Source organism: Micropterus dolomieu, linkage group LG07 (assembly GCF_021292245.1).
Source record: "Micropterus dolomieu isolate WLL.071019.BEF.003 ecotype Adirondacks linkage group LG07, ASM2129224v1, whole genome shotgun sequence".
NCBI lineage: Eukaryota > Metazoa > Chordata > Actinopteri > Centrarchiformes > Centrarchidae > Micropterus > Micropterus dolomieu.
In genome coordinates this window covers 5678415-5690879 of record NC_060156.1, presented here as the reverse complement: position 1 = coordinate 5690879, position 12465 = coordinate 5678415, and the positions used below count along the sequence as shown (strand labels likewise).

The 12465-nt window shown below is 39.5% G+C and overlaps 1 protein-coding gene across 3 annotated transcripts in view; it reads left to right on the top strand.

The window, feature by feature from the left end:
• pard3bb (par-3 family cell polarity regulator beta b) overlaps positions 1-12465 on the top strand; it is a 232692-nt gene that overhangs the window by 82329 nt on the left and 137898 nt on the right. For all 3 annotated transcript variants that reach the window (XM_046054894.1, XM_046054895.1, XM_046054896.1), the window contains exons 8-11: positions 4271-4508; positions 5562-5655; positions 6971-7110; positions 7274-7402. In XM_046054894.1, the coding sequence (XP_045910850.1) occupies positions 4271-4508; positions 5562-5655; positions 6971-7110; positions 7274-7402 (601 nt within the window). The remainder of the gene's footprint in view (positions 1-4270; positions 4509-5561; positions 5656-6970; positions 7111-7273; positions 7403-12465) is intronic.

Here is a 12465-nt window from a genome sequence, read left to right as displayed (position 1 = left end):
CATAACATTATCAATAACAGTATTACTATAGCAATAAATGCATATCATGTCCAGAACCTTCTGAATTTCCGACCCAGCCTGGCTTTTCTTCCTGTTTTCCTGCTGTCCTTGCTTCTGAGAGTCTTGTTTCCCCTTTCATTGTCAGAGGGCTTATATCCTTGTTGCACTGCTATCACAGAACAGACACTTTGCAGATGTTTGGAGAGAGTTGCTTCCAAATTCTTCTGTGTGTGTGCGTGTGTCTGCTCATTCCACCTCATTCCTCGAAGGGAAGATTTGTTCAAGATTCGTTCAAGACCAGATGATTTTCAATAGAGTTAGCTTACTGTACGACTGGTGCACCTGACAAGAAATCCATTAACATGAGAGTATTTGGGGATGCAACATGATTACAGCTCATTAAAATGACAAAAGACACACCTGTAAAAATGATTGCCACAGATTACAAGGACTGATGCGGACGTTATAAAGATTACAGCACATTACAATGTTTCCACAGTCTACACAATAGTCCTTGTCCAGCGTTCAGTGTGGTAATAAGATTATATGTGACGTGTTTTATGCTGTACTGTAGGTAAATGGATTATCACCAGAGGGGGTTGCACCTATTGTTCAAAGACAGGTGTATAGTCCTTTTTGCACTCACTCACAAACATCAGTACACACACATGCAGACGCAGACACAGTCTTTCACCCATACACACTCAACTTAAAACACATATCCGTATGCATGTGAACAAATGCAGACTCATTTCAATATGAATAAAACACGCTAGCTAAATGTTGTATGTGATATAGACAGGCCATGTCTTAACATTACCAGGTGTGAGTGATCTTACACACACACACACTCACACTCACACTCACACACACACACACACACACACTCACACTCACACTCACACACACACACACACACACACACACTCTCTCACTCTTGCCAGTATTGTTCCGTGTTGGCAGGTGTATTGAGATGTGTAGCGTGGTCCAGTGAAATATGTGCAAGTAGGCCACTGATCCCTGTGAGTGCCATATCTCCACACACACACACACACACACACACAAACCTACACCCCTCCATTGTCCCAGCTTGGCAGCTGTATTGAGGTAAACTGCATGATTAGAATATCTCTTTTACTCAAATGTGCCTGCAATGTCCACTCAGGAACAATAGTGATATCATCTGTGCACAATGGTCCCTACACACACATCAACACACACACACACCTTTCACATCTAGTTTCATTGTACTGTATTGTGGATTTTAATACAATGGAAATCACTACAAGTGTCATTCAGCATGGTGTGACGCAAGCACTTGCTAAGACAGCCTAGTGTGTATAATGGTTTTAGTATGCAAATCCTGCCAAGAATGAAGAAGAGATGACCACCCATCCCCAGACACTTACTTAGGAAACATTCTTACTTAGTGTATCATTTACAGAAGTTATCCCTAACCTATGGATTTACATGCAGAATCATTTCAATGGGTCACTCAGTATTAAGAAATATGATAGCTGACAGATATAAGAGGTACACATTTGTGTACTTTATGCACAAAGATTGGTAATTTTAACCTACAAATCAATCACCTAATATGTAGTTAGTTTGCTGCATTAAATTACAAGGGCGTTTCTCTTACCTCCACCTCCTAACACCCAAGATGCAGTATAATATTCTCAAGTGCAGTTTAAGTATATAAGAAACTTGAAAGTAAGACTTAAAGGTATATTTACTTTACTTACTTAAAGAGACTCAGCGGCTATTTTCATAATACGTAGTAAATACGATGCAAATTAATTTAATTAATGTACTGTAAACAAAGTTGATTTCCTCTGGTGATTAATTGACTGATTGATTTAGATGAAAAGTTCCCCTCAATGCATTATTGCATGTCTAATGTATTAAAATGTGTATATCCGTCATACATGACTTCCCAAACCTAGTCTCTAGTTACCGAAACATAATGACCATTATATATCTAATAATAATCTAGGCGGGAAATAATAGGAGTGTAATGCAATAAAATTTAAATAAACTGGATTTCCTCTGTTGTTTATACGGGGTGAATGATGGTGTGTACCAATCGCCTCTGACACAATGGCCCCTCTAACTTACTTAGCATAATCTGATATAAACTAATTCTCTGCAAAATTATCTCTTTTATAGATGATGAGATTATAATGGCCTGCTGCACAGGTGTCATGGTTCTGTGTGGCATCTCCTGTTCTGTCCAGCTTTCAGTTTATCTTGTAGCTCAATGAAGATAAAAAAAAAACAGAAACAGACACAATGACCCACCAGAAGTAACCTCTGACAAATGAGAAAGTAAAAATAGATGAAAGTATAGAGATTAAAATAATAATATACCGTATAATTCAGTGTAGATGATAATAAACTAGAGTAACAGGTGATACATCTCAGTTTTATTTTATATAAAGTAATGCATATTTTTGTAGATTCATACAGTGCTAGGGATATTCTTAGTGACAGGAGTACTCATACTGTGTTTTGATGAACCTGGGAATTTTATTTGATTTGGTTTCACCTTATTACCAGATTTATCAGAATTTTGCCAAGCATTACATTTAGCCAGACACTAAGACAAAAATTACAAACTCGCACACTTTATTGGGTACACTTGTTGAAATCACATGGAAGCAACTCAAATGCATTAAGGCATGTAGACGTGGTCAAGACAGCTTGCTGAAGTTCAAACCGAGCATCAGAATGGGGAAGAAAAGGGGATTGAAGTGACTGCAGAAACTGCAGATCTACTGGGATTTTCACGCACAACCGTCTCTAAGGTTTACAGAGAATATCCGAAAAAGAGAACATATCCAGTGAGCGGCAAAATTGCCTTGTTGATGTCAGAGGTCAGAGGAGAATGGGCAGACTGGTTATATGACTCAAATAACTACTCGTTACAACTAAGGTATACAGTGCACGTCAAACTTTAAAGCAGATGGGCAACAGCAGCAGAAGACCACACCGAGTAATCAGTCCGAGAATAGGAAGCTGAGGCTACAATTCACACAGTCTCACCAAAACTTGGACAATAGAAGATTGGAAAAACGTCGCCTGGTCTGATTTCAGCTGACATTCAGATGATAGGGTCAGAATTTGACGTAAACAACATGAAAGCATGGATCCATCCTGCCTTGTATCAAAAGTTCAGGCTGGTGGTGGTGGTGGTGTAATGGTGTGGAGGATATTTTCTTGGCACACTTTGGGTCCCTTAGTACCAACTCAGCATTGTTTAAACACGACAGCCTACCTGAGTATTGTTGCTGACCATGTCCATCCCTTTATGACCACCGTGTACCCATCTTCTGATGGCTACTTCCAGCAGGATAAAGCGCCCTGTCACAAAGCTCAAATCATCTCAAACTGGTTTCTTGAAAATGACGAACATGCACTCCAACGACCTCCACAGTCACCAGACCTCAATCCAATAGATCATGGATATGCAGCTGACACCTTGTTGAAAGAATTGCAGGCAGTTCTGAAGGCAAAAGGGGGTCCAACCGGTACCTTATAAATTAGCCAGTGCAATCAGTTTAATCACTTGCTTTCACATTCACTGCTTTACCTATGCAGGTAGTCAAGAAAAAAGCACATCAGCTGGGTGCAATACAATATAAATGTAAATAAATGGGACTTCTGGCCTACTGAGAACCCAAACTCAAAATTTTCTCACAATTTACTTGGGTTAGATGAAGTAGTCAGCTGGGTTCTAGCCACTTATATACAAATACTTTCTACTTTTCTGTTTCATATCATTGTAAATTTAAAATGGGATTATTGACTGTGTTTTATTATTTCTGACATTTAAGAGACAAGCTAATCCATGGGATTCATTAAAAAAATAATTGCCAATGAAAACAATTATTAGTTATAGCAATACTCATCAGTCTTGGAATTGACAATCATTTAAAATTAGTTTAGTAAAGATACATGATTCTAAGTTGTGCTGCAGTTTTTGAAAATCGAAGACCCATTTATAATAATAAGCAATTAGTTGGAACTCTTTTAATTTGTCATTTGTAATCCGATTTATACCATGTATCTTTTAATATAATTTTTTTTTTACTAATTGAGTTATAAGTCCTTTGATAATTACTTTGCTCGTCGGAGATTGATAACTACACTCTTTATGTAATTATTATTAATGGCATAATGTAGTACACATACTTTATTTAAAACTTTCTGCCTGTCTCTCTCTCTCTTTTTCTCTTCCTCTTCCTCCTCCTCTCTCTCACCCTCCTAGAGCCCAGGAAGTTTTCCGTCAGGCAATGCGTTCCCCAGTTGTCCGTTTGGAAGTAGTTCCGTCCTCCAACAGAGAACGCTACGAGAAGATTCTGATTGGTCAGCTGTCTGGCAACAGTGCCGGTCCCGACAGCAGCCCCCGAATCACCAAGACCAAAGAGCCACCCCCACCCGTCAAAGCCAAACCTGTATTTAAGCCCTCTGAGAATCCATCCGCGCCACTGGCAGAGGAAGCTGCTGTGAGTTACATCTCTACTTGACATCTAGACAGATCTATCTCACTTTAACTTACATGCAGTATAAGCTAGGTAAAATGTACTTAAAACACAATATGGATACCAAAAACTGAGACAAACCGCTATTAATTTTAATGTTTATGTATTTTTATTTTATGACTTTGAATTGTGTCAGGATGTGTTCAGTTTGTAGAAACATCTGGCATTATTTTTACTTGGTCCTGTCTCTTTCCTAGAACTATTAAGACAGATCAGACATTAGTTATTGTTTAAGCATGTAGTTAAATAAAAGAGCAGCTTGCTGCTTTCAAATCACCTGTCCTTAGCCTAATCGTGATTTTGCTGCCAAGTAAACTCACAAATCTGCTTCAGTGGGACAATGGGGGGAAAAAACACTAATAACGATGGGTGCTTTTCTGCTCTGAGTTGAAGTTTTTTCAAAGCGCTCCTGCTCAAACGCGAGACGCTCAGGGCCCATAAGCAACACGCAAAACTTCATTCATATTCAAACATATATAGTTGTGTCGTCAACATCACCATGTTGACATGGCTACCATTTGAAAAACAGCTGGCATCGAGGCAACAGTTATTTTGCAACAGGTAAAATTCTGTTATGCAGATGTTGGAGCACTTTCATAAACTCTGAGCAAGGCTCGGCATTATTTCCATGTTTCTGGTAGTTCCTCACATAGTGATACATAGTGTCCAGGTTTGGCACAGTACAGCGTTGATGGCTTGATGGGTGTTTGGATCATTTTCACACACATTGAATTTTTCATGTGTGTTTTTTATCATTAACCTCTGGCTAAACAATAAAAACTACAAGATTATTCTGTCATTATTCAGTTCTATAAGGCATGCTTAAGTCGATGACATTAACGATTACTTACAGGCTATTGCTTTGTTTTAACAAATATCACCTCATTCATAGTTTTAATTCATATTTTCAAATATGAACAAAAGATCTTAAATCAACAGCTCACAGATTAAATAAAAGTGTTAAGCAATCAGGGCCTTACTTTTAATGTATTTAAGTACTCTACATTCTCCACCTAGGCACACAAGGGGAGGAGTGAGAAAAGTGCAGCCCCCTCCAGTATTGTGGCCAATAAGAGAGGAGGACGAAGACTGAGAATCGATCTAAAGAAAGGTGAGGAACACCTGGCTACAGAACAGAGGTATCTTTTCGGAGAGGCCTCAGATCAGCATTGTTCTGTAAATGTTACTTACTGTACTTTACTGGCGTAAGTGTAAATACTTCTAAAGGCTCACACCTCTTATATTTGATCCTTTGATGCAGTTCCTCAATTTTCTCTTGTCCTTTGAAATCACTGTGTTCATTTTCAACACTTACATTTTCAAAAGTTCAGTTCTCTTCAAGAGAGATCCGTGTTCTTTTCTCTGCGTGTGTAAACAGTGAATATTTTGTAGCCAATTTGGATTTCCTGTACAGTGTAAAAAAGTGGCACGTTTTTTTTTGTGTATGTCAGATCTGCAGTCCGGAAATTTAGGTAGAGCGAATAATGTTTCTAGAGTAACATGTTCTTTTTTCCTCTATAAGTTTGTTCCACTTTTCAAGCTTTTCTTTCACATTAACTCTGTCAGTTTCTAGATTTACAATATTAACCTTTATTTCTTGTCATTTTCTGAGTGTCTATTATTGACACGCTTCATTTCTCCTGCTGTTTGCCCAGTGTTGCGCTTATTTCTATAAGGCTTCCTTTCTCTGTTCTCTGTCTGACTCTCCTTCCTCTCTCCATTTTCCTGATTCACTCTCTTCAGGGTCTATTAAGTCTTTATTGATCTGTTCATTTCTGCTGATATGAATTCATGCTGGACCAAACTGCTGACTTGGCTCTGCTAAAGAGACCAGACTAAATGAGGTCTATAAAGCACACAACTGGTCTGTCTGTCTGCGTGTGGTATTTCTTTGCACATCCATGCGTGTTAATGAGTGCGTTTGTGTGTGCACGTGTTTCACGCTGATCACTATTTTATCTTCATCACCCCTCTTTCCAGAACATTCACTCTCCGTTTCTGCTGCGTTACACTCATTCCTCTTTTACCTTTTTCTCATCTCTTCCTCATTTTCGTTTTCTCCTCTCTGCCCCACAACTGAACCCATTTTTGAAACCTTCACACCTGCAGATACTGTAGCACCAGCTATAGCTAAAGAGTTTAAAGCAACACACGCACACACACACACACACAATCTCCGAAGGCTTTAAATTGTCACACTCATAGTCAGGAGCTGAGTCAACAAGACTGAGGTGAAGTTCTCAGGAGTAGTTTCAGGTGTGTGTGTATGTGTGAGGGAGGATGGATCCTGTGGAAGACAAATATAGAGGCAAGGAGTAAACAGCAATACAGGATATTTGTGTGTTGCTTATGCTTGCATATTGTATGCGTATTGTTCTAGTCACATTTCTCTGTCTGTGTTTATGTTTTTGTATATATGTGTCTAGGTCCGGAAGGTCTTGGTTTTACTGTAGTAACCAGAGATTCTTCAGTCCACGGCCCTGGTCCTATCCTCGTCAAAAACATTCTGCCTCGTGGAGCCGCTGTCAAGGATGGACGCCTTCAGTCTGGAGACCGCATACTTGAGGTACAAGGCAGCTGACTGCCCTGCATTGTGCGTGTGATTAGGCAACAAACATTGTGAGGCATTAAAGGGAAAATAAGGAGGATCGGTTAAGTCTAGTGAGGATGAGGAAAAAAATGTATTTATGCTTATAATGGTGGTGTTTTGATTTGGTGTGTGTGTGTAGGTCAACGGTGTGGATATCACAGGTGTGGGCCAAGAGGAGTTGGTGTGTATGCTACGCAGCACGCGACAGGGAGAGAGTGTGTGTCTTGTGGTTCTACGGCAGGAAGACATGTTCCTGCCCAGGGAGATGGTAAGAATCAGTCACAATGCTGGATTGTCAGCCAATAATACAGGATTTACTGGTTGATTGACTCATTTTTTTTTCAAACAAGGCAGCCAGAAAGACAGGCAGACAAAACTCCATCAGCAGTTTTCCTTTTCAAATTTTAACTCCGTCTAATTTTGCAATTTTTGATCCAATCAACAGGCTTGCCTGGATGATGCACAGCTCAGCAGCCTGTAGGAAGGCTTCTTTTTATAGACATTAACCCTAAATGTAATTGATGGCTTTTTTGAATAATCTGAAACATGATACAACTCCTGTCCAACATTGTTCTCTCTATAAACCTTACAAACAATCGTGTGTTTAAAGAACTCCACTCTTATTGAATCAAATGCTTTATATTGAAATTGTTAATCTTTTGTGCCAGTCTTTCCCTGCCACATTGTTCCAGCTGAATTTCAACACTGTTTTGATTAATAAACACTTATTTAACTCATCTTTGTTCTATTTTTCTATGCCTTTTCCTTAAATCTGACTCTGCATGATCTTCTGTTGTGCATGCATTGATGCTAATTATAGCTCTCTCTATACGTTTTCCAAACTAAAATAATATATTTTTCTCACTCATTTACTGACAACCTCTTAGCCTGTTGCTGTTTGCTCTTCAACACAGTAACTCATTTCCTTATTGAAATATTTGCTTCTTCCCCATCTACTTTCACCCTTCTTATACAGCAAATCTGGAGCTCTTTAACCATCCTTTTTCCTTGAAAGTTTTGTTCTTTCAAGCAGTGGATCTGAAAGTTAGTGCCTTGAGGATGAGTCTAGAGTGCCATATTATTGTTAAAATATTTATAGTTTTAAATAAAGTTTAACCACATAAAAAAATCAGAGACATTTACATTAACAACATTTTATGATTTCAAAGTAGAAGAAAAACAGTAAATATTAAAGTGGCCGTATTAAAAACTCTGTTTAAAAGTTAGAAAAATAGTGATTGTCAGAGCAAGCAATAGAATGGTTTGATTTTTAAACAGAGCTCAAAGAAAACATTTCAGCCCTCAGCACAGTCTGAGACGACCAGCAGCCAGACTGAACACTACTTGGCTAATGGCTTAATGGACATATTTTGGCTGCCTGTGGAAGACAGAATATCCATCATCCACTGCGGTATTGCACATTCCAAAAATCATACACAGTATGTTTGAAAACAAGAGCAAGAAACCTCCTCTCAGTGGACTCAGACCTGCAGGTTGTGCTCTCTCCCCCTACTTAAACAGCAGGCTCTGTTTTTTCCAAGTGCGGTTGTATGGTCTGCACCAGAGTTAGATTGACAGCTTTCATACTAGCCCAAATGAACCATGTTAGGTGATAATGCACCCATAATATTCCTATCTAGGGATGTGATGAGAACTCGCACCACGGGATCTCGCTAGATGAAATTCTGACAATATTTCTCGTCAGGTAAAAAGCTGTCTCGCGAAACTCACGCAAATGACATTTTTCACACACTGTCAAGCCACACATTAATTTTCTCATGCAGTGACATACAAATGTATAACTGATAAGATAGACTCACGCAGCGAATCAACTCCGCACAGCTGATTGACACCGGCGTAACCCGCTCATGCTGTGAGTCCAGACAGCTGTGATGAGCGGTAACGTAGCTGGTATAGTTTTAAACTGAAACGCAGCCTTGCTCTGTTTGGAACTATGAGCTGCACTTTATCTGAGCTGCTGAAGTTAACGTGTGGATTCGTGGTGAGATTTCTGCCTGATCAAAAGTGTTTAATTTACTCTCTGTTTCACATGACATCACTAACTGCGTCAGTCAAATGGTCTGAAGGGGATGACGTTACTACCAGTGAATAAATAATGTAATGCACAGCAGAATAAAGGGCAGGACTTCTGATTTAAATGATAACGTTAATCTTGTAATATTCTGTCTTTTCTGTGGACATGTCAGAGAACACAGATCATGTGATGAGCAGAAAATCTGCTGAAACACAGGAGCTATTAAAATAGTTTATAACTAAATTAAAATTTAATAATTAATTGTTGAGGTGACTAAATCATGACTCAGCGGGGATGATAGTACATGAGAAAAGTTGATCTACAGGAGAAACAAGTCTGAAAGCAGCACAGAATGACTGAGAGCTGCACTGCATTATGTTCTGTCACAAGGCACAAGGTTGTTTATTAGTCATTATACAGCACAAGGCTGCATAACGAAACAAAATTTGTAATAATACATGTAGAATAATACAAAGTCTTACTTTCTCATAATATTATAAGACCATCAGTTTCCATTAGGCCCAGTTTGCTTTTGTCCCCTCTCCACCCATCGCTGACGTCTTTCCCCATCTCTTACTGTATTTTATTCTTTTTATGTTGCCTTTTATGTCTCTTTTCCCTTTGTATCTCTTATCGACTGAAGTTTCCTCAACGGCTGCCAGGAAGTTCCACACACACACACACACACACACACAGACGTTCATGCGACCCCGAGCCCCATAGGAAATTCTGTTTCTGCAGACAGGAAAATGAGCATTGTGTTGGAGTGTATACACGTGTTAACATTTAGGATAGTTTGTTAGGGTTTTATCTACTCCCGTGTTGTACGCATGTCTGAACTCATTGGCAGTCTTCTTTGTGCACTGACCAAGTGTTACTGAATACCTCCACTTGTCACACTGTTAACTCAAAACCTCTCAACTACAGCAGAGACTCCTGAAAACATACTTGAAAGCTCCCTTGGTAGCCAATTCCCAGGGGAATGAATCATGATGTTTTCTAGCTCCCAGATGAATTGTCATTGTAACCTGCGGAAAATCGTTGGACCTTTTCTAAAATGTACACAAGGCATTGATTTAACTGGCTGATGCGTATACATGTTACCACGATTACAAAATTATTTGCATTATGATAAGATCTCTTCCTGAACAGTTCACAATCAGCAAATGCATTTAATTGTTAGCTTTTGAAATCGATCTACAATCGCTAAATACTGTGTTCACAGCAAGAATAGAAATGTGAGTATTGTCCTTCTGCATGAAAAACTGCACAGACAACTACGCACCAAAATATCTCCCAAAGGTAAAGGGTTGTTCTCTGAATTGTCTACATTTGGAGGCTGCTTAAAACATTCAACTATTCAAGGCTGCTGTTTGTGTGTCTATGGAAGAGTGTGATGCAACTGTGTGTAGTGTGTGTTTTTTTTTTTTTATGTGTGTGTTTCTGCTGTTGTTGCTGAATTTAGAGTTATATGTGGGGAAAAATAGGGCACGTGGTGGAAAGATGTATAAAAGACATGTATTGGTTGAAAGGAAGACTGATGAGGATCCAGCCCCATCACCCTGAAGTGCAGAATGAGAATGAAAAATGAACGGATCGACACTCCATTACAATTTAGTGTGAAAACTGATAAATTGCATGGGTAAGCTGCAATTTCTCATTAGCACGCTTAGCTCAGCTTGAATACATCACTCTAGGTAGTTGATGACTGTGTGTGTGGATGAATGTTGAGAATGATGATATAGAGACTCAGGAAGATGTCGACCTGCAAACAGGAAATGGAACGAGGAACCCACTCTGGCTTTAGTGGTTTTTGATAAAACCGCTATAATTCACTTTTGTTTGTAAGGGATGTCTGGAGTGAGTTTGGTGTGTCTGTGTCTGCCTCTCCCTTTCTGTCCTGAGTGTCTCTCTATCTTGCCCTCACCAGCTCTTCCTGACAGACAGTACGCCCAAATACAGTTCACCTCTGTCTAATTAACGGCTGATGGTGTTTGTTCAGCAGTCATAACAGTTTTCAAGAACAAATTCAATTGTAGTTCTGCGCAGTGAAGCTGTGAACACACTCCTTGATAGAAATTTTACATGTGTTATAGTATGGTAAAGTAAATATATATGTGAGTATGTGGGAGGGGGGATTTCAGGACTGTGATCCTCGTCCATTAACAGCTGTTTTAGTGGTGAGAGTTTTGTCGCTTGGTTTCCTTTCTTCAGCTCTTGTAGCATAGAAAAGAATCAAATAAACCCTTTTCTATGATATGGCTAGCATGGTAGAAATATAATTGGAGATGATAAAAACGAGTGTACTAATGTATAGCTGTTGAGAAGGACTGAACATGGTACTGAGTTATTTGACCTGAGGGTCACTTTGCTAGTGTTAGTCTGAAGACATACAGTGGGTAGGGAAAGTATTCAGACCCCTTTAAATTTTTCACTCTTTGTTTCATTGCAGCCATTTTCCGAAAATCAAAAAAGTTCATTTTATTTCTCAGTAATGTACACTCAGCACCCCATCTTGACAGAAAAAAACAGAAATGTAGAAATTTTTGAAGAGAAAAGAAAAACTGAAATATCACATGGTCATAAGTATTCAGACCCTTTGCCGTGACACTCATATTTAACTCAGGTGCTGTCTATTTCTTCTGATCATCCTTGAGATGGTTCTACACCTTCATTTGAGTCCAGCTGTGTTTGATTATACTGATTGGACTTGATTAGGAAAGCCACACACCTGTCTATATAAGACCTTACAGCTCACAGTGCATGTCAGAGCAAATGAGAATCATGAGGTCAAAGGAACTGCCTGAAGAGCTCAGAGACAGAATTGTGGCAAGGCACAGATCTGGCCAAGGTTACAAAAAAACTTTCTGCTGCACTTAAGGTTCCTAAGAGCACAGTGGCCTCCATAATCCTCAAATGGAAGACGTTTGGGACGACCAGAACCCTTCCTAGAGCTGGCCGTCCGGCCAAACTGAGCTATCGGGGGAGAAGAGCCTTGGTGAGAGAGGTAAAGAAGAACCCAAAGGTCACTGTGGCTGAGCTCCAGAGATGCAGTCGGGAGATGGGAGAAAGTTGTAGTAAGTCAACCATCACTGCAGCAATCCACCAGTCGGGGCTTTATGGCAGAGTGGCCCGACGGAAGCCTCTCCTCAGTGCAAGACACATGAAAGCCCGCATGGAGTTTGCTAAAAAACACCTGAAGGACTCCAAGATGGTGATAAATAAGATCCTCTGGTCTGATGAGATCAAGATAGAACTTTTTGGCCTTAATTCTAAGCGGTATGTGTGGAGAAAAC